This window comes from Salvelinus fontinalis, chromosome 2 (assembly GCF_029448725.1).
Source record: "Salvelinus fontinalis isolate EN_2023a chromosome 2, ASM2944872v1, whole genome shotgun sequence".
Lineage (NCBI taxonomy): Eukaryota > Metazoa > Chordata > Actinopteri > Salmoniformes > Salmonidae > Salvelinus > Salvelinus fontinalis.
Genome location: NC_074666.1, coordinates 33,794,750 through 33,820,689, shown reverse-complemented (window position 1 = coordinate 33,820,689; position 25,940 = coordinate 33,794,750). Strand labels below are relative to the sequence as shown.

At 46.5% G+C, this 25,940-nt stretch overlaps 1 protein-coding gene across 3 annotated transcripts in view; it reads right to left on the bottom strand.

Annotated features, from left to right (window-relative positions):
* LOC129817456 (glycerophosphodiester phosphodiesterase domain-containing protein 5-like) overlaps window positions 1-25,940 on the bottom strand; it is a 64,855-nt gene that overhangs the window by 17,337 nt on the left and 21,578 nt on the right. For all 3 annotated transcript variants that reach the window (XM_055872742.1, XM_055872734.1, XM_055872724.1), the window contains exon 2: window positions 18,771-18,948. In XM_055872742.1, the coding sequence (XP_055728717.1) occupies window positions 18,771-18,890 (120 nt within the window). In that variant the 5' untranslated portion in view covers window positions 18,891-18,948. The remainder of the gene's footprint in view (window positions 1-18,770; window positions 18,949-25,940) is intronic.

Sequence of the window (25,940 nt, the reverse complement as noted above, 5' to 3'; positions counted from 1 at the left end):
AGAGTTGCATTTAGTCTGGGTATACCATAGACCCACTACAGTTTGCATACTGCCCAACAGATCCACGGATGACGCAATCGTCATTGCACTGCACACTGCCCTATCCCACCTGGACAAGAGATATACCTATGTAAGAAAGCTGTTCATCGACCACTGCTCAGCCTTCAACACCATATTTTTATTTTATTTTTTATTTATCCGTTATTTTACCAGGTAAATTGACTGAGAACACATTCTCATTTACAGCAAAGCCCTGGGGAATAGTTACAGTGGAGAGCATAGTTCCCTCCAAGCTCATCACTAAGCTCAGGGCTCTTGGTCTGAACCCCTCCCTGTGCAACTGGGTCCTGGACTTCCTGACGGGCTGACCCCAAGTGGTGAAAGTAGGCAACAACACCTCTGCCACGCTGATCCTCAACACAGAGGCCTCACAAGGGTGGAAGCTCAGTACCTCTGTGGGGCAATTGCAACGTCCGCAACAGCAGGGCTCCTCCGAGAGTGGTGTGGTCAGCCCAAGGCATCGTCGGTGGCACGCTGCCTGCCCACTAGGACATCTACAGCACCCGGTGTCATAGGAAGGCCAAGAAAATCGTCAAGGACCCCAGCCAACTGAGCCACAACCTGTTCACCCCGCTACCATCTAAAAAGGCGGGGACAGAACAGGTGCATCAAAGCTGGGACCGAGAGACTGATAAATAGCTTCTATCTCCAGGCCTTCAGACAGTCACCACTAGCCGACCTCCGCCCAGTACCCTGCCCTGAACCTCAGAAAATGTCACTAACCGGTTACCACCTGGTACTCTAAGCTGCACCTTAGAGAACACTGGTTATTTCAATAATGTTTACCTAATGTTTTACGCAATTTATATGTATATACAGTATTCTAGTCATGGCTCATCTATTTCTGTCTCTACTTTGCACTTTCTTCCAATGCAAACCAACCATTCCAGTGTTTTTTAGTTTTTATTTTACTTGCTGTGTTGTACTCACTTCGCCTCCATGGCCTTTTATATTTTACTTATTTATACATATATCTGTTTGCCTTCACCTCCCTTATCTCACCTCACTTGCTCACATTGTATATAGACTTATTTTTTTTCACTGTATTATTGACTATATGTTTGTTTTTACTCCATGTGTAACTATGTGTTGTTGTATGTGTCGAACTGCTTTGCTTTATCTTGGCCAGGTCGCAATTGTAAATGAGAACGTGTTCTCAATTTGCCTACCTGGTTAAATAAAGGTTAAATAAAAATAAAAAAATAAAAAAATAACCACTGTTATACAAACCATTTATATTCACATTGTTAGGTTCTAAATGAACCTATTAAAACTCACTGACGATTAGTAAAGATGAATTAAACCGAGTTTATTCCCCCATTGGGTCATACAGCTGCATAAGACAAATACATATTTCCACCAGTGGTAATATATATACCCCAATTTGGGTGGAGTCTCCTTCTCTCTTAACATTACATCTTTATTACTAGGCAGGAAATTAAGTGATGCGGGCCACAAACTGTTCCTTCTCCCTTAAGGTGACCTGACCTCAACCCCCTTCCTCACTTCTCCACAGAACCCCACCATTATCAGTGACTGCAATCATGTGATTGCCTCTCCTCTACTCAGCACCTCCCAAAGCCCCCTGGATCCTATCCAATCTTCCTTGAACCCACCATAAACATTCCTCCTACAGATAACCATTAACTACTGGTGAATAAACCAGACTATGGCACTACTCATGTCTCTAGTATAACTGATGATTAACAACATTTAAAAAGTTTAGAAATCCGAACCCATCAACATACTTTCCATACTGTCTATACACACATACACTACACGGCCAAAAGTATATGGACACCTGCTCGTCGAACATCTCATTCCAAAATCATGAGCATTAAAATAGAGTTGGTCAACCCTTTGCTGCTATAACAGCTTCCACTCTTCTGGGAAGGCTTTCCACTAGATGTTGGAACATTGCTGCGGAGACTTACTTCCATTCAGCCACAAGATCATTAGTGAGGTCGGGCACTGATGTTGGGCGATTAGACCTGGCTCGCAGTCCGCGTTCCAATTCATCCCAAAGGTGTTCGATGGGATTGATGTCAGGTCTCTGTGCAAGCCAGTCAAGTTCTTAGACACTGATCTCGACAAAGAATTTCTGTATGGACCTTGCTGAAACAGGAAAGGGCCTACCCAAACTGTTACCACAAAGTTGGAAGCACAGAATCGTCCAGAATGTAATTGAATGCTGTAGCGTTAAAATTTCCTTTGACTGGAACTAATGGTTCTTGCCCGAACCATGAAAAACAGCCCCAGACCATTATTCATCTTCCACCAAACTTTAAAGTAGGCAGTATTCATAGGGGAAGGTAGCATCCTGCTGGCATATGCCAAATCCAGATTCGTGGGTCAGACTGCCAGATGATGAAGCATGATTCATCACTCCAGAGAATGAGTTTCCATTGCTCCAGAGTCCAATGGCTGCCAGCTTTACACCCCTCCAGCCAACGCTTGGTATTGCACATGGTGATCTTAGGCTTGCATGCAGCTGCTCGGTCATGGAAACCCATTTCATGAAGCCCCCGACGAACAGTTATTGTGCTGACGTTGCTTCCAGAGGCAGTTTGGAACTCGGTAGTGAGTGTTGCAACCGAGGACAGACGATTTTTACACACTTCAGCACTTGTGGTCCTGTTCTGTGAGCTTGTGTGGCATACCACTTAGCGTCAGAGCCATTTTACTCCCACATATTTCCACTTCACAATAACAGCACTTACAGTTCATCGGGGCAACTCTAGCAGGGCAGAAATTTGACAAAGGTGGCATCCTATGACAGTGCCACGTTGAAAGTCACTGAGCTCTTCAGTAAGGCCATTCTAATGCTAATGTTTGGCAATGGAGATTGCATGGCTGTGTGCTCTATTTTATACACCTGGCAGCAACGGGTGTGGCCGAAATAGCCGAATCCACTCATTTGAAGGGGTGTCCACATACTTTGTATATATAGGGTATCAAGTTGTTTCAGATCTATACAAATGAATGTATGAATGAACAAATCACCAGTTGGCAGCCCATTCCTTATGGAATTAATTGACACATAAACAAACATTACAATAATTCAATGTCATAATTTTTCAATACAAAATAGTAAATAAGGTTATCCAAATAATAATTATATGCCTAGAGCAGTACAAAATATACATTCATATACATACACAGTTGAAGTCAGAAGTTTACATACACTTAGGTTTGGGTCATTAAAACTCGTTTTTCAACCACTTCACAAATTTCTTGTTAACAAACTATAGTTTTGGCAAGTCGGTTAGGACATCTACTTTGTGCATGACACAAGTAATTTTTGCCAACATTTGTTTACATATAGACAATTTCACTTACAATTCACTGCATCACAATTCCAGTGGGTCAGAAGTTTACATACACTTAGTTGACTGTGCCTTTAAACAGCTTGGTAAATTCCAGAAAATGATGTCATGGCTTTAGAAGCTTCTGATAGGCTAATTGACATCATTTGAGTCAATTGGAGGTGTACCTGTGTGTCACGACTCCTACCGAAGGTGGCTCCCCTTCCTGTTCGGGTGGCGCTCGGCGGTCGTCGTCACCGGCCTACTAGCTGCCACTGATCCTTTTCTCCCCCTTGTCTGTTTATTAGTTGCACCTGTGTTGAGTTAGGTTAATTGGTTGGGCTTTATTTACCAGCCGGCCCACCTGCTGGTTGTGTGGGATTATTTTTCAGTGTACTGTTGTGCACGACTGTAAGTCACGGTTGTCTGTGTGTGTTTTGCTGAACTGTTTAGTTCTCCCCTGTTTGGGGCATTCGTTTGAGTTGGCGTCATTTTCACCGGTGTGGTGTATTAAAAGTATCGCTACCCTGAACTCTCTGCTTGCTGCGCCTGACTTCTTCCTCCACTACACCCCGGACGTTACAGAATCCCGCACCACCTAGAATGGAGTCAGCAGGAGCAGCTGCCAACCCCCTCCCATCGATGGAGGAATGTGTCCTCCACCACACCACCGTTCTCTATCGGATTGGATCCGCGATGGACCAGATGATGGAGAGAATGGACCGATGGGAGAGGAGTGGTCTCCTCTCTCCACCTTCGGTTTCCCCAGCTCTGGACCCCTCTTCTCCTCTCTCCCCATCCTCCGGCTCTAGCGCTCTCCGTCTTGCGCTCCAGAGGGACTATGATGGAGCGGTGACGGGGTGTCAGGGGTTCTTGCTCCAACTGGAACTGTACCTGGCGACCGTGAGGCCCACTCCCTCGGGAGTGGAGAGGGTGAGTGTCCTCATCTCCTGCCTGACGGGTCGTGCTCTGGTGTGGGCAAACGCGGTCTGGAATGGCCCAGACTCGGCGAAGGAGCACTACCCGGAATTCACCCGCCGCTTTCGTGCCGTGTTTGACCACGCTCCAGAGGGCCGAGCGGCGAGAGAGCGACTGTTCCACCTTAGGCAGGAGAAGAGGAGCGCCCAGGATTACGCTTTGGAGTTCCGGACCTTGGCCGCTGGGTCTGGGTGGAACGACAGGGCCCTGATAGACCACTACCGGTGTAGTCTCCGAGAGGACGTCCGCAGGGAGCTAGCGTGTCGGGACACCGCTCTCTCCCTTGATGAACTTATCGACATGTCTATCCGGCTGGACAATCTGCTGGCTGCCCGCGGGCGTTCGGAGAGGGTCCTGTTCGTTCCACCATCCAGCGCCCCCGCTCCCATTCCTATGGAGTTGGGGGGGGGGGGGGGGGGGGGCGTGCCGAGAGGTACCGGAGGAGGAGGCTCCCCCTGCAACAGCTGTGGTCGGAGAGGACACACGGCCGATCGGTGCTGGGGGGGGCCCGTCTGGGAGTCGAGATGGCAGGCGGAATGCATCTCGTCACCCCAGTTGAGTCAGCATCAAACTCACCCAGAACCCCCTGTTGGTCACATGTTTTTCTTGATTTTGTTTCTTGAATTTTTCCCCTCTTCCCAGCATAAGGCGCTAGTCGATTCAGGTGCAGCTGGGAATTTTATGGATCGCGGACTCGCCATCAAGCTGGGTGTTCCGCTCGTGCCGATAGATTCTCCCTTCCCCGTGCACTCCCTAGATAGCCGGCCATTAGGGTCAGGGTTGGTCAGGGAGGCCACAGTTCCACTGGACATGGTGACGCAGGGGAATCATAGGGAGCGAATTAGTCTCTTCATTATCGATTCGCCTGCGTTTCCAGTGGTGCTGGGGATTCCCTGGCTGGCTAGTCACAATCCTAAGATTTCGTGGAGACAGGGGGTTCTCCAGGGGTGGTCAGAGGAGTGTTCTGGAAAGTGTCTGGGAGTTTCCATCGGTGCCACGTCGGTGGAGAGTCCAGACCAGGGTTCCACGGTGCGCATTCCCCCCGAATATCCTGATTTGGCAATCGCTTTCAGTAAGAAGAGAGCGACTAAATTACCACATCGACCGGGGGGGATTGTGCGATAAATCTTCAGGTAAACGCTGCGCTTCCCAAGAGTCACGTGTACCCATTGTCCCAGGAGGAGACGTTGGCTATGGAGACATATGTCACGGAATCTCTGGGACAGGGGTACATTCGGCCCTCCATCTCACCCGTCTCCTCGAGTTTCTTTTTTGTGAAGAAAAAGGAGGGAGGTCTGCGTCCGTGCATTGATTATAGAGGTCTAAATGCCATCACAGTGGGGTTAAGTTACCCACTACCTCTCATCGCTACGGCGGTGGAATCAATTCACGGAGCACAGTTTTTCACAATACTGGATCTCAGGAGCGCGTATAGTCTGGTGCGTATTCGGGAGGGAGATGAGTGGAAAACCGCATTTAGTACCACATCGGGCCACTATGAGTACCTCGTCATGCCGTATGGGTTAAAGAATGCTCCAGCCGTCTTTCAATCCTTTGTAGACGAGATTCTCAGGGACTTGCATGGGCAGGGCGTGGTCGTTTATATCAATGATATTCTGATCTATTCCGCCACCCGCGCCGCGCATGTGTCTCTGGTATGCAAGGTGCTTGGTAGACTGCTGGAGCATGACCTATACGTCAAGGCTGAGAAGTGTGTGTTCTCCAAAGGAGCCGTCTCCTTCCTGGGTTATCGCATTTCCACCTCGGGGGTGGTGATAGTGTGACCGCATTAAGGCCGAGCGTAATTGGCCGACTCCTATCACGGTGAAGGAGGTGCAGCGGTTTTTGGTTTGCCAATTATTACCGGAGGTTTATCCGGGGTTTTGGCCAGGTAGCGGTTCCCATTACCTCACTGCTGAAGGGGGGGCCGGTGCGTTTGCGGTGGTCGGCAGAGGCGGACAGAGCCTTCAATAGGTTGAAGGCGCTGTTCACGGATGCAACCGTGTTGGCGCACCCAGACCCCTCTCTAGCATTCATAGTGGAGGTGGACGCGTCCGAAGCTGGGGTGGGTGCCGTGCTAGCACAGCGCTCGGGTACGCCACCAAAACTCCGCCCCTGCGCTTTCTTTTCGAGGAAGCTCAGTCCGGCGGAGCGTAACTATGATGTGGGGGACCGGGAGTTGTTAGCGGAGGTCAAGGCCCTGAGGGTGTGGAGACACTGGCTTGAGGGGGCTAGGCACTCCTTTCTCAACTGGACCAACCACCAGAATATGGAGTATATTCGGGCAGCTAGGAGACTGAATCCGGCAAGGTGGGCCATGTTCTTCACCCGATTTAGGTTTACTCTGTCTTATAGACCAGGCTCCCTGAACGTAAAGGCCGACGCGCTGTCCCATCTTTATGACACGGAGGATCGGTCCACCGAGCCTACTCCCATCCTTCCAGCCTCGAGGCTGATGGCACCAGTGGTATGGGAGGTGGACTCGGACATCGAGCGGGCGTTACGGGTGGAGTCTGCGCCTCCTCAGTGTCCAGCTGGGCGTAAGTACGTGCCGCTTGGTGTTCGGGACCAACTGATTCGGTGGGCTCACACCCTACCCTCCTTGGGTCATCCTGGGGTGGCGAGGACAGTGCCGGGCCTTCGGGGGAAGTATTGGTGGCCCACCTTGGCTAGGGACGTTAGGGTTTATGTCTCTTCCTGTTCGGTGTGGACCCAGAGTAAGGCTCCTAGGCACCTTCCTAGAGGGAAGTTACAACCCCTCCCCATTCCACAACGGCCATGGTCTCACTTATCAGTGGATTTCCTGACCGATCTCCCCCCGTCTCAGGGGAACACCACGGTTTTGGTGGTTGTGGATCGGTTTTCTAAGTCCTGCCGTCTCCTCCCGTTGCCCAGTCTCCCTACAGCCCTACAGGCTGCGGAGGCGTTATTCACCCATGTCTTCCGGCACTACGGGGTGCCGGTTGACATCGTCTCTAATCGAGGTCCCCAGTTCACGTCCCGGGTATGGAGGGCGTTCATGGAGCGTCTGGGGGTCTCGGTCAGCCTGACCTCCGGTTATCACCCCGAGAGTAATGGGCAGGTAGAGAGAGTGAACCAGGAGGTGGGTAGGTTTCTGCGGTCGAATTGCCAGGACCGGCCCAGGGAGTGGTCCTGGTACGTCCCATAGGCGGAGTTGGCCCAAAACTCACTCCGTCACTCCTCGACAAACCTATCTCCGTTCCAGTGTGTGTTGGGCTACCAGCCGGTCCTGGCACCTTGGCATCCGAGTCAGACCGAGGCTCCTGCGGTGGAGGAGTGGGTGCAGCGCTCCAAGTAGACCTGGAGGGCCGTCCAGGAATCCCTCAAACAAGCCAGTGGACGGCAGAAGAGGAGTGCTGACCGCCACCGCAGTGAGGCCCCTGTGTTTGTACCAGGGGACAGGGTCTGGCTCTCGACCCGAAACCTACCCCTCTGCTTGCCCTGCCGGAAGCTGGGGCCGCAGTGTGTGGGGCCCTTCAAAGTCCTGAGGAGAATAAATGAGGTGTGTTATCGATTACAACTCCCTTCCTATTATCGTATTAACCCCTCGTTTCATGTGTCTCTCCTCAGGCCGGTGGTAACTGGTCCCCTGCAGGACGGTGAGGTGCCAGAGGTCCCTCCTCTCCCTCTGGACATCGAGGGGTCCCCGGCGTACACGATACGGGCCATTCCGTCTCGAGACGCCGGAAGTTAAAGCTTGGTCGCAAATGGGTCTTCCAAATGAAAATGACCCCAAGCATACTTCCAAAGTTGTGGCAAAATGGCTTAAGGACAACAAAGTCAAGGTATTGGAGTGGGCATCACAAAGCCCTGACCTCAATCCCATAGAAAATGTGTTGGTAGAACTGAAAAAGTGTGTGGGAGCAAGGAGGCCTACAAACCTGACTCAGTTACATAAGCTCTGTCAGGAGGAATGGGCCAAAATTAACCCAACTTATTGTGGGAAGCTTGTGGAAGGCTACCCGAAATGTTTGACCCACGTTAAACAATTTCAAGGCAATGCTACCAAATACTAATTGAGTGTATGTAAACTTCTGACCCACTGGGAATGTGATGAAAGAAAAAAGCCGAAATAAATAATTCTCTCTACTTTTATTCTGACATTTCACATTCTTAAAATAAAGTGGTGATACTAACTGACCTAAGACAGGGAATTTTAACTAGGATTAAATGTCAGGAATTGTGAAACTGAGTTTAATGTATTTGGCTAAGGTGTAGGTAAACTTCTGACTTCAACTGTATATTACTGAAAATGTAAGAGTATGGTGACTCCCCTTTCGGGCCTCAAACCGAGGCCACCACCAACAGTAATGTCAAACACCCTAACCACTGTCCCAATAATGGATATCTGAAGGGCATGTGCTTATTGGGCCAGTAAATGTAGGCCCTGTCCAGAAAAAACTCCTCCTACCTAGGAACTTATGTAGATGAATCAACTTGATTGGTGTAAGGAATAGATGAATGCAACTTTGAAATAAATATCAGCTCTGTTAAAAGTACACTCAATAAAAACTATTTTATTGATCATAGTGATTCCGGAGTAACAATAAAACAGGTTAACATGCCCCACCAACATTAGACAACTATACAAAAAGCCTTTAAAATCGCTGAAATAAGTAAGTCAAATCAATGATGAGACTCGTCAGATTAACTGACATCTGACACCGACATGGTGGCGTAGTGGAAAGATCAGAGTATCGTGGACCATGAGGTTTTGAGTTTAAATCTCAGGTGAAGACATGATTAATAATTACTATATACATGAACATGCACAATGAAATCATTTATGTAAAATAGGTAAGTTGAAAACTGCATGTTAAAAGCAATGTGTCGGTGTGAAAGTATCCCTAACCTTGCCAAAAGACAAAGACCTATGAATGGATCAGTGGTTCACTAATCAGGGCCTTGATTGGCTCTGCAAAAGTAACAAGACATGATGTTATTGAAACATTCATTTTTGGGGGATTGTTTCTTTGGGAACATCAGGCGACGTTCTGACAACTGATACACAGAAATGTTCTTGCAACGTTCCCATTCCCATGTCTAGAACATTAACATCTTAGATTCTGAGAACATGGCAACCATGTTCTGTGTATGTTTGGTGGGACGTTGATGGAATATTCTCCTTACCCTCAGAAAACTGGACACATTCACATCTTATGTTCTGAGAACACGGCAACCGTCTGGACACATTAATGTTCTTGCAACGTTACCATGAAACGTGTCTAGAACATTAATATCTTAAATTCTGAGAACATGGTAACCACATTCTGGTTCTATTTTACAATAAGGGAATGGCCTCTTGGAAATATTCCTTGTACATAATGGAAACATTCCTATGAAAACGTTAGTTAATGACCTTATGAAACTCTTAAGGGAACATTCTCGAAAGTTTGGGAACATTTTTTGTTAACTGCATCCTCACCAACTGCACCATGCAGCCAATTCCTTGTCAGTGGAAGGCAATATTTGTCTGTCTAATCGTTAGGGTGTTCTTGGTTGACCTCCGTAAACGTGACCAAAGATGTGTCTGAAACATTAACCACCTTTAATGCGATTCTAAAGATACAAGCAGAACAGAGGATACAAATGAAAGTGACATTTGAGACCTCTCTCTTACCAATTAATTGTACACATGTTATGTTTTCAGTTTGTAAGTGTGTGATATGGGGGTTAAGAAAAGCTTATTTCAACATTTATAAACAATATGCCTGTTGATCTGAGCCTTGCTGTTGGAAAACCACTACAGTGTCCGACTTCGGCTGTCACAGATTCATCTCCCCCAACTACACTCATCGACTTCCGTATAGTTGGTGTTGTTAGCCTTACTACTCGAACACACCCGATGAGATAAACATTATGCAAGACTTTGCTCTCACATAGTCACACAGAGTATCTGCACATGTGCACGGGTGTGCTTCATTCTGCTATAACCGGGTAGTTACGGGACCAAAACAGCTGAGAAGTTTAACCTCGCACTACAACGCTCCTGGTTGTGGTGGAAATTGACCCACTACTACTGTTTACTTCATTAAGCTACAACATCTGACTGAGTGTACCTTTAAACTTAACCTAGCCTATGACCTGACCAAGGCCACAGGGTTCCGGTCTAGAAGCACACTTTCCACTGTACCCAGAGGACATTTTTTGTCTTTCGGTATTGCAGTTTAGCTGAATTCAAGCCCAAAAAGATAATTGCCATAGAGTAGTCCACACTGAAAATTGCAAATAAGATGCCTTAGTCATCACCTTGAGTCAAGTAATTGTCTTAGATGCCATTTTTTTTCCCATCACTCACAGCCAAAGATATTAACATTTATACTTCACAAAAAGATAAACACAATATGCAAAGTGTTGGTCCCATGTTTCATGAGCTGAAATAAATGATCCCAGAATTGTTCTATTTGCACAAAAAACATTTCTCTCAAATTGTGTGCACAAATTTGTTTACATCCCTGTTAGTGAACATTTCTCCTTTGCCAAGATAATCCATCCAGCTAACAGGTGTGGCATATCACGAAGCTGGTTAAACAGCATGATAATTACACAGGTGCACCTTGTGCTGGGGGCAATAAAAAGCCACTCTAAAATGTGCAGTTTTGTAACACAATGCCACAGATGTCTCAAGTTTTGAGGGAGCATGCAATTGGCATGCTGATTGCAGGAATGTCCAAAAAAGCTGCTGCCAGAGAATTTAATGTTAATTTCTATACCATAAGCAGCCTCCTGCGGGATCATCTGAGACCAGTCACCCGGACAGCTGATGAAACGGAGGAGTATTTCTGTCTGTAATAAAGCCGTTTTGTGGGCTTTGATTGGCTGGGCCTGGCTCCCAAGTGGGTGGGCCCATGACTGTGCTTCAGCCCTAAACTTCATAGATTATGGCCTAATGGATTTATTTAAATTGACTGATTTCCTTATATGAACTGTAACTCAGTAAAATCATTGAAATTGTTGCATGTTATGTTTATATTTTTGTTCAATGTCTGCCATGCTTCTGGATGATGTGATGACACTGCTCGCGCTTGCTCCAGTGCGCACTGAGTGCTAGCTATCGGCTCTATAAAGCAGATGGCAACCACCATGAAACGGGGTATGTGAACGTGAGTAAATTACATTAAAAACAATGGGTGTCTATCTTGGACTATAACTCAAAAGGACCTGACCCATCACCTTATGCATTACTGCCCCACAGTGGCAAGAAGTGACATCTCAAAAAACACCAAAACTATACAAAACATAAATGGCTCCTAGCCTACTTTCTGCCTACTTTCTCATAGCCTACTTTCTGTCCCTAACACTAAAACTGAAACCAAATAACATAAAAACTAAATAGAAATGTTTTTATAAAACTAAACTAACTAAAAACTAGTAAATCAGATCTGAAAACTGACTGAAACTAAACTGAATTTCAAATAAAATCTTGAAACTAATAGAAATATATATTAATATAAAAACACAAAACTATATTAACCTTGGTGTGCATGTGTGTGTGAGTGACTACATTCTGCTTTGTAAATGGAGAGAGGGAAAGCAGGCGTGCAGCTGTGTGTTCGTATTTTTCCTCTTGGTCAGCACTTCATTAATGCCCTGCTTACACATTCCCTAACTGGCCTAATTTATGGACAACCTACTGGGTCTTTATAGTCCAATGACAAGTCAAGTACAGCAGGAGTGGCTGTAATACTCTAGTCTGCGTCACACACAGCTGGGAGTCTGGGTCAAAGCATTACATTAAAACACCCCATTGACTTCTACACTAAGCTTATGGCTGCCAATGTCTGCCATAAAGCTACAACTTTACAATGGGCAGCAAAGTTTGATTACTTCTCCTCGCTGATACAGACCACTATTTACAGAACATTGAATTTGAGTTGCATTTCATAACAAGACAATAACTGTATTTTGGAAAGAATTATTTTGAATCAACTGAATAATGTCTGTCTGTCTTTCTTTATGTATGTATGTATGTTTGGAAAATTGTTCAAATATTCCTGAGGTGTGATCAGCTTTCAATACAGGATGGGCAGAACTGTGTCCTGCTAGCCATTTAAAAGGAGTTTAGTGTTATAGTACACACTGACCTCTATACCTATGCACACTACTTGCTGCCTCCCTCTGTAACATTTTACAGAGCTGACAGGTATAACACTATATTACTTGTTATAAGCATATATGAACTATAATGTCTTATTATAAGGCGTATAATACTGTATCTTATTTCTCTCTATGAAGCCTAAGGCAAAGGTCATACAGGCAGGCTCTTGCCTTGCAGGCTGACTGATATTGTCGTGCCCCATCTCACACGTGTCAGGTTACTGTATCTCAGTCAGGTTTCCTTTGTCACTGTTTTTTCCCTGCAGGTGATACTGTATGTCTCCTGACTTTGTTTTGCTTACAAACAAGCCTCTACAGCTGCCATAATCTCACTAACAAATTTGTTGGTGTAACGTTCCTGACCTATTTTTATGTTATTTTGATTATGTTTAGTTGGTCAGGGCGTGAGTTGGGGTGGGCATTGTATGTTGTGTGTGTTTGGTTAGTCCATGGGGGTTGTATGTGTATGGGATAGTGTTTGTTAGGTTGTCTAGTTATGTCTATGGCTGCCTAGATTGGGTCTCAATCAGAGACAGCTGTCATTCATTTGTCTCTGATTGGGAGCCAGATTTAAGGTAGCCATGGGCAGTAGGCTTTTGTGGGTGTTTGTTCCTGTGTCCACACAGGACAGTTGAAGGTTAGTCACGTTTGTTGTTTTGTAGTTTTGTAGTGTCTTGTTTTGCTGTGTTCATTAAAAGATGGCTTATTTCCCTCAATCCGCATCTTGGTCCTATCCATGCTCCTCCTCGTTTGAGGAGGAGAACAACATTGACTGCCTTTACAGAAACACCCACCACAACAGGACCAAGCGGATTGAGGAGAGAGAACAAGAACTAAAGCAATGGAGAGAAGAGGAATGGAGTTGGGAGCAAATTTTCAATGGAGAAGGACCCTGGGCTAAGGTGGGAGAGAATCGCCGCTCTCGGGAGGAGAAGAAGGCAGCCACAGCCCAGGAGCGCAGGTATGAGGGTACGCGGCTAGCACGGAAGCCCGAGAGGCTCACCCAAAAATTTCTTGGGGGGGGGGCTAAAGGGGAGTGTGGCGAAGCCGGGTTGGATACCTGAGCCAACTCCCCGGGCTTGCCGTGGAGTAAGAGGGCGTCGTACTGGTCAGACACCGTGTTATGCGGTAAAGCGCACGGTGTCCCCAGTACGCGTGCTTAGCCCAGTGCGGGCTATTCCACCTTGCCGCACTGGGAGGGCTAGGTTGGGCATCGAGCCGAGTGCCATGAAGCCGGCCCAACGTATCTGGTCTCCAGTACGTCTCCTCGGGCCGGTGTACATGGCACCAGCCTTACAGGTGGTGTCCCCGGTTCGCCTGCATAGCCCAGTGCGGGCTATTCCACCTCGCCGCACTGGCAGGGCTACGGGGTCCATTCAACCTGGTAAGGTTGGGGAGGCTCGGTGCTCAAGAGCACGTGTCCTCCTTCACGGTCCGGTATATCCGGCGCCACCTTCCCACCCCAGCTCAGTACCACCAGTGCCTACACCACGCACCAGGCTTACAGTGCATCTCCAGAGCCCTGTTCCTCTTCCACGCACTCTCCCTAGGGTGCGTTTCTCCAGCCCAGTGCCTCCAGTTCCGGCACCACGCACCAAGCCTCCTGTGCGTCTCCAGAGCCCTGGACGCACTGTTCCTTCTCCCCGCACTCGCCCTGAGGTGCGTGCCCTCAGCCCGGTACCTCCAGTTCCGGTACCACGCACCAGGCCTAGAGTGTGCCACGAGAGTCCAGTGTGCCCTGTTCCTGTTCCCCGCACTCGCCCTGAGGTGCGTGCCCTCAGCCCGGTACCTCCAGTTCCGGTACCACGCACCAGGCCTATAGTGCGTCTCAGCCGGCCAGAGTCTGCCGTCTGCCCAGCGGTGCCTGAACGGGCCGTCTGCCCAGCGGTGCCTGAACTGCCCGTCTGCCCAGCTCCGTCTGAGCCATCTGTCTGCCCAGCTCCGTCTGAGCCATCTGTCTGCCCAGCTCCGTCTGAGCCATCTGTCTGCCCAGCTCCGTCTGAGCCATCTGTCTGCCCAGCGCCGTCTGAGCCATCTGTCTGCCCAGCGCCGTCTGAGCCATCTGTCTGCCCAGCGCCGTCTGAGCCATCTGTCTGCCCAGCGCCGTCTGAGCCATCCGTCTGCCACGAGCCATTAGAGCCGCCCGTCTGTCCCGAGCCAGTAGAGCCGTCCGTCAGTCAGGAGCCGCTAGAGCCGTCCGTCAGTCAGGAGCTGCCAGAGACGCCCGCCAGTCAGGAGCTGCCAGAGACGCCCGCCAGTCAGGAGCTGCCAGAGACGCCCGCCAGTCAGGAGCTGCCAGAGACGCCCGCCAGTCAGGAGCTGCCAGAGACGCCCGCCAGTCAGGAGCTGCCAGAGACGCCCGCCAGTCAGGAGCTGCCAGAGACGCCCGCCAGTCAGGAGCTGCCAGAGACGCCCGCCAGTCAGGAGCTGCCAGAGACGCCCGCCAGTCAGGAGCTGCCAGAGACGCCCTCCAGTCAGGAGCTGCCAGAGACGCCCTCCAGTCAGGAGCTGCCAGAGACGCCCGCCAGTCAGGAGCTGCCAGAGACGCCCGCCAGTCAGGAGCTGCCAGAGACGCCCGCCAGTCAGGAGCTGCCAGAGACGCCCGCCAGTCCGGAGCTGCCCTACAGTCCGGAGCTGCCCGCCAGTCCGGAGCTGCCCTACAGTCCGGAGCTGCCCTACAGTCCGGAGCTGCCCTACAGTCCGGAGCTGCCACTCAGCCCGGACCTGCCAGAGTCCCTCAGCCAGGACCTGCCGGAGTCCCTCAGCCAGGACCTGCCGGAGTCCCTCAGCCAGGACCTGCCGGAGTCCCTCAGCCAGGACCTGCCGGAGTCCCTCAGCCAGGACCTGCCGGAGTCCCTCAGCCAGGACCTGCCGGAGTCCCTCAGCCAGGACCTGCCGCCCCTTATCCCGGTGCTGCCCCTTGTCCCGGTGCTGCCCCTTATCCCGGTGCTGCCCCTTGTCCCGGTGCTGCCCCTTGTCCCGGTGCTGCCCCTTGTCCCGGTGCTGCCCCTTGTCCCGGTGCTGCCCCTTGTCCCGGTGCTGCCCCTTGTCCCGGTGCTGCCCTTTGTCCCGGTGCTGCCCCTTCTCCCGGTGCTGGTCGCTCATTTAGGTGGTGTTAGTGGGAGGGTGGTCATTGGGAGGGGGATAAAGAAGCGGGGATTGATTATGGTGGGGTGGGGACCTCGCCCTCAGCCTGAGCCACCACCGTGGTCAACTGCCCACCCAGACCCTCCCCTGGACTTTGTGCTGGTGCGCCCGGCGTTCGCACCTTGAGGGGGGGGTTCTGTAACGTTCCTGACCTATTTTTATGTTATTTTGATTATGTTTAGTTGGTCAGGGCGTGAGTTGGGGTGGGCATTGTATGTTGTGTGTGTTTGGTTAGTCCATGGGGGTTGTATGTGTATGGGATAGTGTTTGTTAGGTTGTCTAGTTATGTCTATGGCTGCCTAGATTGGGTCTCAATCAGAGACAGCTGTCATTCATTTGTCTCTGATTGGGAGACAGATTTAAGGTAGCCATGGGCAGTAGGCTTTTGTGGGTGTTTGTTCCTGTGTCCACACAGGACAGTTGAAGGTTAGTCACGTTTGTTGTTTTGTAGTTTTGCTGTGTTCATTAAAAGATGGCTTATTTCCCTCAATCCGCATCTTGGTCCTATCCATGCTCCTCCTCGTTTGAGGAGGAGAACAACATTGACTGCCTTTACAGTTGGAAAATCATCCATCATCCACCCATGGCCTGAATAAGGCAGTTCTTCAATAAACAGAATTCAGACTAAACTAGCATATGGAATGGATTTAAGATGGTCATACCATGGATCATTTAGCTATTTTATTTAGAATTGTAGGACCAATGTAGGTATAAAAAATATACATATATATATATTACAAAAAAGATAAAATATACAATTTGGCCTTGTCTTCTATAGCCCATAAACACATTGAATAACACATTCCTAAATGGCAAAACATACAGTCCCCAAAAAATCATAAGGAATAAGGTTTTGAAGTGTCTGTTCTATATATAGGAAATATAAGAAAGCTCAGGAATATGCACTGAACTAAAATATAAACACAACATGTAAAGTGTTGGTCCCATGTTTGACGAGCTAAAATAAAAGATCCCAGAAATTTCCATTTGCATAAAGAAGCTTATTTCTAAAATAAATTGTATACACATTTGTTTATATCCCTGTTAGTAAGCATTTCTCCAAGATAATTCATCCACCTGACAGGTGTGGCATATCAAGAAGCTGATTAAACAGCATGATCATTACACAGACAATAAAAGGCCAATCTAAAATGCACACAACACAATGCCACGGATGTCTCAAATCTGAGAGAGCGTGCAATTGGCATGCTGACTGCAGGAATGTCCACCATGTTAATTTCTCTACCATAAGCCACTTCCAACTTTGTTTTAGAGAATTTGGCCAACCGGCCTCACAACCGCAGACCACGTGTATGAAGTTGTTTGGGCTAGAGGTTTGTTGAGGTCAACATTGTGAACAGAAAGCCCAACGGTGGCTGTGGGGTTATGGTATGAGCAGGCATAAGTTACGGACAACGAGCACAATTGCATTTTAACAATGGCAATTTGAATGCAGAGAGATACCATGATGAGATCCTGAGGCCCATTGTCGTGCCATTAATCCGCTGCCATCACCTCATGTTTCAGCATGATAACGCACGGCCCCATGTCGCAAGGATCTGTACACAATTCTTGGAAGCTGAAAAGTCCCAGTTCTTCCTTGGCCTACATACTCACCAGACATGTCACCCATTGAGCACGTTGGGATGCTCTGGATCGATGTGTACGACAGCGTATTCCAGTTCCTTCTAATATCCAGCAACTTCGCACACCCATTGAAAAGGAGTGGAACAACATTCCACAGGCCACAATCAACAGCCTTATCAACTTTATGCGAAGGAGATGTGTCGCGCTGCATGAGGCAAATGGTGGTCACACCAGATACTGACTGATTTTATGATCCACGCCCCTACCTTTTTCTTTAAAGGTATCTGTGACCAACAGATGCATATCTGTATTCCCAGTCATGTGAAATCCATAGATTAGGTTCTAATGAATATGTTTCAATTGGCTGATTTCCTTACATGAACTAGCTCAGTAAAATCTTTAAAATTGTGGCATGTTGCGTTTATATTATTGTTCAGTACATATAAATATGTATTTTCTTTTGTTGTTTTTTTATACCTATTTAACCCCTTTATTTGGAGCACAAAATACTTCCAAACGTCCTGGTACTGGGAGAACACCATCGTGTTCGTGGGAGTTTCATCTTTCCATCAAGTGGTTATATTAGTTTGTAGGCCAAACCTTTCTGACGCTACAAACGTTTTTGTGAGAAGACTACCGGTCTGTCAAACAGCACTGTAGCTCTGCCACTTTCCACCACAGATGCAGAACGGCAACATAGGCGGATGCGGTGCACTGATACGCAGCCCATATCTCTAGCTGAAACTTTTTATGGGGATTTTTTTTATTACGTTAATTGGATTGACGCAAAGCAGCTAATCCATAAACATTCGAACGTCAGACAGTAACCAGTTTGTCAAAGATCATTCTGGTTTAAACATGTTGATTCCACTTAGGTACATGGAGCTAAATCAGGTATGCTGCAGTAATGTTAATGACATCCTAATAAACAGTCAGACAAACACACACACACACCACACACACACACACTCACACACACAAATACTAATTGTGCTTATGAAGGTCTATCAATCCCTATATTGGTAATTCATCATTACCATTGATGTTTTGCGGTCTCCTGCTGTTCAGTAAATGTCAGATGAGGAGATCCAAAGCGTTTTCTTTTGAGCTCAAAGCATAGTTAAGCAGCATTAGTACAGATTCTCTGTTTGGGCCTCAATCCATGTGGGTAAATAGATATTATGACTAACGGTCATTCAGAGCATCTACTGGTTATTAGTGATGGGGGGAAGAAAATATTATCGTTACATATCACAATATTATTTTGTAGGTAGCATTAGCTAGCGCTAATTGGCTGTACCTGCACCCAAAACTCTGGTATTTTTCATCCTATAGCTTGTTCTCCATCTTATTTTTTAAATAGTGAGCCCTTTAATAATGGAATTTGACTGATTGAGGACTAGAGTGGTCCTCCGTAACAAGTCCAGGCATGTTGCCAGCAGGTGCATTTAAAGGTCAGGACAATCTAGCTCTCAGACATTCCACTGATTTGTATGACAAGAGACTGTACAAATACACCTATCATTTGTCCACAACAGAGCATCTTGTGACATTTGCAGAAGTCTTGTCTCTCACCTTGGAGCTGTCGTCATGTGAACGCTGGTAGCGTTTCCAGCGGCAGCCATAGATCCCAGTGAGGAAGGACAAACACAGCTGCTTCTCATAGACCTGCTGCAAGGGTTGGTGCTTCACCATGCTCCTTCAGCCTCGGCTCGCCACCGGGCCGCTAGCATTCCACACTGAACAAGGAAGCCTGCAGGAGAAGAAGACCGAAACATATTGAAGATAATTAAAAACTGGAGAGATCATTTGGAGAGAATAAAGTAACTTGAAGGAAGATAAAGGAGTGTTTGTGTGGAATACTGTTTATTATATTTTCCAGCTACTCAACATGATGACTGTCTTTCCAGTAACTGAACTCCATGGTGATTGTTGTGATGAACAACAGGAACCCTATAAAACCTTAAAACATGCATGAATATTCCGTGCCTTAGTCATGTAACTGGGGTAGTTGGATTGTGGATCAGTGGATTGATTTCTTTATCTTTACTCATGGTTACTCTGCCACCCGAAGCCTCCAACCATCCTATGATTAATGAGTTCTTGGCAACCAAGCACACATCAGCACATTTCAAAATGGCCTGTTAAAAGAATAGCCTGCTCGAGAAAGAGGCCCAGTATGTTCAGCTCCCATTTGCCTCATGCTTTTTAAAATGTTGGTTGTCTTGGTTGCGTTTAAAAATGTCCTCTTGGCAAAGGTAGCTTTTTCATGCCCCTTTGGAGAACAAGGAAACCTTTCCTCAAATTGCTGACACTTCTGTTCTGGATTTGTCACACCCTGACCATAGAGAGCATTTTATTCTCTATGTTGGTTAGGTCAGGCTGTGACTAGGGTGGGTCATCTAGGTAATTATATTTCTATGTTGGCCTGGTATGGTTCCCAATCGGAGGCAGCTGTTTATCGTTGTCTCTGATTTGGGATCATATTAACGCAGCCAATTCCCCTTTGTGCTTTGTGGGATCTTGACGATGTATAGTTGCCTGTGAGCACTATTGTAGCTTCACGTTTCATTTGAGATTTATTGTTTTGTTTTGCTGTGGGTTTCACTTAGTAAATAAAATATGTGGAAACCAGATCACGCTGCGCTTTGGTCCACTTATTATAATGAACGTGACAGGAGTCACTGTCTATCATTTGTTTTATTACTCTCTGGTTCAACATTTTCATCTTGACAGTCATTTAAACAGCAGTATACAGCATTACGTAAACAATACCTTTGAAAGTGTCTCAATGCAACTACTGTAGTATGAACCTTCCTCATGGCTTCATAATACTTAGACACAACCAATGGATCAATTCTCTACAGTTGCAAAACAAGAGTCGATTTTGTGAAACATTGACCTTCAGTTCTCTTTCTAACTGCTCTCGATGGTGCAGCTGCAGAACCTTTTGAGGATCTGAGGACCCATGCCAAATCTTTTCAGTCTCCTAAGGGGGAATAGGCTTTGTCGTGCTCTCTTCACGACTGTCTTGGTGTGTTAGGACCATGATAGTTTGTTGGTGATGTGGACACCAAGGAACTTGAAGCTCAACCTGCTCCACTACAGCCCTGTTGATGAGAATGGGGGCATGCTCGGTCCTCCTTTTTCTGTAGTCCACAATCATTTGTCTTGATCACATTGAGGAAGAGGTTGTTTTCCTGGCACCACACGGCCAGGTCTCTGACCTCCTCCCTATAGGCTGTTTCATCGTTGTCGGTGATCAGGCCTACCACTGTTGTGTCATCGGCAAAGTTAATGATGGTGTTGGAGTCATGCATGGCCGTGCAGTCATGCGTGAGCAGGGAGTACACGAGGGGACTGAGCACGCACCCCTGAGGGGCCCCCGTGTTGAGGATCGGCGTGGCGGATGTGTTGTTACCTAACCTTACCACCTGAGGGCAAATAGAATACAGTATATACATTTGAAATGAGTAAAGCAATGACAAACTGGAGAGGTGCCCTGAAATAGTAGGCAAAACATATTCACATTAACTATGAACAAAAAGCTGGATAAAGCAGCCTAGTCCCATAATAAAAGAGTGAACAATCTAAAGTTGCAGCCTTCTCAATTATTGTGATATATTCTTATTACAATAAATTCTTAATGTTGTGTGACTAGGAAAGGAAATCATACTATATATCTGTAGGACTGAAACACATCATCCATCCTCTGGCAACTCTCTTGATACTGAGGAGCAATACCATGTTTTAATGGACAAAATGACAAATCAATGTCCTTTCAATTCAACACATATCAAGCCATGAGCGACTACGCCTAACCACATGTGATGCACATTCCAACATTCAATGAAAATATTAATTACATGTAAAACAGAACATGATTGCACTTTTTGTGTATCACAGTGTATTCGGAAAGTATTCAGACCTCTTGACTTTTTCAAAATATTTTCCTCATCAACCACACATACCCCATAATGACAAAGCGAAAACAGGTTTTTAGAATTTTATGTACAAAAGTCTAAAGAATTTAAAACAGTAATACATTATTTACATAAATAATCAGACCCTTTGCTATGAGACTCGAAATTGAGCTCAGGTGCATCCTGTTTCCATTGATCATCCTTGAGATGTTTCTACAGCTTGATTGGAGTCTACCTGTGGTAAATTCAATTATTTGGACATGATTGGGAAAGGCACACGCCTGTCTATATAAGGTCCCACAGTTGGCAGTGCAAGTCAGAGCAAAAGGAATTGAGGTCAAAGGAATTGTCTGTAGAGCTCCGAGACAGGATTGTGTGGAGGCACAAATCTGGGGAAGGTTACCAAAACATTTCTGCAGCATTGAAGGTCCCCAAGAACACAGCGGCCTCCATCACTCTTAAATGGAAGATGTTTGGAACCACCAATACTCTTCCTAGAGCTGGCCGCCTGGCCAAACTGAGCAATCAGCGGAGAAGGGCCTTGGTCAGGGAGGGGACCAAGAACCGATGGTCACTCTGATAGAGCTCCAGAGTTCCTCTGTAGAGATGGGAGAACCTTCCAGAAGGACAACCATTTCCGCAGCACTCCACCAATCAAGCCTTTATGGTAGAGTGACCAGACGAAAGCCACTCCTCAGTAAAAGGCACATGACAGCACGCTTGGAGTTTGCCAAGAGGCACCTAAAGACTCTCAGACCATGAGTACCAAGATTCTCTGTTCTGACGAAACCAACTCTTTGGCCTAACTACCAAGCTTCACATCTGGAGTAAACTTGGCACCATCCCTATGGTTATGGCAGCATCATGCTGTGGGGATGTTTTCAGCGGCAGGGACTGGGAGACTAGTCAGGATCGAGGGAAAGATGTACTTTGCTCCGTTCATAGAGATCCTTGATGAAAACTTGCTCCAGAGTGCTCAGGACCTCAGACTGGGGCAAAGGTTCACCTTCCAACAGGACAACAACCCTAAGCACACAGCCAAAACAACGCAGGAGAGGCTTCGGGACAAGTCTCTGAATGTCCTTGATTGCCCCAGCCAGAGACCGAACTTGAACCTGATCGAACATCTCTGGAGAGACCTGAAAATGGCTGTGCAGCAACACTCCCCATACAAACTGACAGAGGTTGAGAGGATCTGCAGAGAAGAATGGGAGAAATTCCCCAAATACAGGTGTGCCAAACTTGTAGTGTCATACTCAAGAAGACTCAAGGCTGTAATCGCTGCCAAAGGTCCTTCAACAAAGTACTGAGTAAAGGGTCTGAATACTTATGTAAATGTGATATTTTATTGACAGCTGACCCTTACCTACTGACTCTTACCTTAACCCTAATCTTAACCTAACCTTAATGCAAACAAATTTGGAAATGATATATCAGTTTGCATGTCAGCCACATCCCCTTTGATTTTCAGCTTGAGGTAGGGAAAAACTATCTTACACAAGAACATACGTTATCAATCATTGCCAAAAGCTACATTTCCACTATCTCCTCCACTCTGTTGATTTATCAAATCAATGCTACCATGCCAACCTAAACGAGATAAGTTTTTTTAATCACACCAGCGCCAGTATTCTCTCAGTGAATGGCTGTCAGATGATGACATAGAACAGTGTCAGGAGCCCATTTCCTGGTTAATCTTCCCAGACAAAGAGAGCAGTGAATTTCCCCCTGTTCTTTATCTCCTAACAGACTGACCGATTCTCAGAACGGAGAGATAGAAAGAGTGAGATTGAAAACGTGAGTGGCTGGCAGCTCCAGCTGTATTATCTGGTTTCCTCAGCTCAGCTGTGTTTGTGTAAAGCTACTGTGCCAGGGCCACTGTTTCCATGACGCTGGAACGAGCTCACTATCAGCCTTTCACAGATCTAGCCTGGTCCAGAAATAGGGTTTATTCAAGAAATAAGATTGATGCTTTATTGAGTAATGACCATATAAACCAGTGGAGGGTCTTCAGATGAGAATGTGGAGGAGCATCCTCAGTGAATTTCAGAAAAATTTAAATAGTGAAACATTAAAAAAGTCATCCTTTGTAAACAAAACGATACTAAATATATTAATGTCACCAAGTAATTGATTAAAACACACTGTTTTGTAACAGTCTACAGTAGCCTTAACAGCACTTTGTAGGGTAGCACCATGGTTTAGCCGGAGGACAGCTCGTTTCCATCCTCCTCTTGGTACATTGGCTTTAATACAAAACCTAGGAAGCTCATGGATCTCACCCCTTTCCATAAACTTACACAGTAATTATGACAACTTCCGTAGGACATCGTCCAATCCATCAGAGCTCTTACAGCATGAATTGACATGATGTCCACCCAATCAAAGGATCAGAGAATGAATCTAGTACTGAAAGCATAAGCTACAGCTAGCTAGCACTGCAGTGCATAAAATGTTGTGAGTAGTTGTCTAAGAGAAAGACAATAGTAGAACAGTTTTGAACAAATTAATTAATAAAAAAATTAAGGAGAAGCAAAAGAGCGAGAGAGATATGTATTTTTCTTTTCACTTTCACTTAGCTAGTGAATGCAGCTAGCTAGTTTAGCCTACTCAAACACCGGCAGAAAGGGATGCTATGTTAGCTAGCTGGCTATGGCTATCCAACACTGGAACCCTTCCAAGTCAAGGTAAGCTTTTGGTTTAATTAATTATTGCCACCGGGGTCCACGGGTGTAACTGCTAAACTGTTTGCTGACTGTACACTGTCCTGCATGATTGTAGCGGGTTTACTAACGAGTTAGTTCTAGTAGCTATGTTGACTATGACGTTAGCTTATATAGAGACAACAATGTAGGCTGTGTGTAGCGGTTAGGGGTTATAATATGAAGGTTTGGCTTCTAAAGGTTTTTTCACCTGGTCACAGACAGCTGATGTGTTTGTTGTACACTGAAGTCTACAAGCGAAGGGAAAAGGTAAGAGGAGGAAAGCGTGTAGATGTGAGAAGGAATTATACAATGAGCAAAATGATTATGCTGTTTGTATGTGGCTGCTATGAAAGTGAACTGTGTTTGTGTGTGATTAGGGGTGTATTCATTCCACTGAGTTTGTTGAAAAACATATCTTAAGCGGAAGCAAACGGAACAAAATGGAGATAAACATACACTAACTATACTGAACAAAAATATAAATGCAACATGCAACAATTTCAAAGATTTTACTAAGTTACAGTTCATAGGAGGAAATCAGTCAACTGAAATAAATGCAGTAGGCCCTAATCTATGGATTTCACATGACTGGGAATACAGATATGCATCTGTATTCCCATGACTGTACCAGATAAGGTATCTGTATCTGTACAGACACCTTAAAAAAAGGGCCTCACAACGGGCCTCAGGATCTCATTGCGGCATTTTTTTGTGCATTCAAATTGCTATTCGATAAAATGCAATTGTGTTCGTTGTCCATAGCTTATGCCTGCCCATATCATTACGACACTGCAACCATGGGGCACTCTGTTCACAATGTTTACATCTGCAAACCGCTTGCCCACACGCTTGCGGTTTTGAGGCCAGTTGGACGTACTGCCAAATTCTATAAAACGATGTTGAAGGCGGCTTATGTTAGAGAAATGAACAATCAATTCTCTGCCAACAGCTCTGTTGGACATTTCTGGAGTCAGCATGCCAATTGCATGCTCCCTCAAAACTCGTGACATCTTTGGCATTGTGTTGTGTGACAAAAATGTACATTTTAGTGTGGCCTTTTATTGTCCCCAGCACAAGTTGCACCTGTGTAATTATCATGCAGTTTAACTAGCTTCGTGATATGCCACACCTGTCAGGTGGATGGATTATCTTGGTAAAGGAGAAATGCTCACTAACAGGTATGTAAACATTTTAGAGAAATAAGCTTTTTGTGCACATTTCTGCAATCTTTTATTATAGCTCATGAAACATGGGACCAACACTTACATGTTGCGTTTATATTTTTGTTCAGTGTACATTATCAAAGGTATGTGGACACCTGCTTGTCGTAAAATCTCATTCCGCTCAGCCACAAGAGCATTAGTGAGGTCGGACAATGATGTGGGGTGATTAGGCCTGGCTTACAGTTGGCTTTCCAATTCATCCCAAATGTTTCGATGGGGTTGAGGTCAGGGCTCTGTGCAGGCCAGTCAAGTTCTTCCACACCAATCTCGACAAACAATTTCTGTATGGATCTTGCTTTGTGCACAGGGGCATTGTAATGCTGAAACAGGAAAGGGCCTTCCTCAAACTGTTGCTACAAACTTGGAAGAACAGAATTGTCTAGAATGTAATTGTATATTGCAGGGTTAAGATTTCCCTTCACTGGAACTAAGGGGTCTAGCCCGAACCATGAGAAACAGCCCCAGACCTTTATTCCTCTTCCACCAAACTTTACAGTTGGCACTATGCATTTGGGAAGGTAATATTCTCCTGGCATCCGCCAAACCCAGATTTGTCTGTCAGACTGCCAGATGGTGAAGTCTGTTTCATCACTCTAAATAACGCATTTCCACTAATCCAGAGTTCAATGGCGGCGAGCTTTACAGCACTCCAGCCGATGCTTGGTATTGCGCATGGTGATCTTAGGCTTGTGTGCGGCTGCTCGGCCAACAGTTCTTCTGCTGACATTGCTTCCAGAGGCAGTTTGAAAGTCGTTAGTGAGTGTTGCAACGGATGATTTTTACGCGCTACGTGCTTCAGCACTCGGCGGTCCCATTCTCTGAGCTTGTGTGGCCTACCACTTCGCGGCTGAGCAGTTGTTGCTCCTAGACGTTTCCACTTCACAATAACAACAC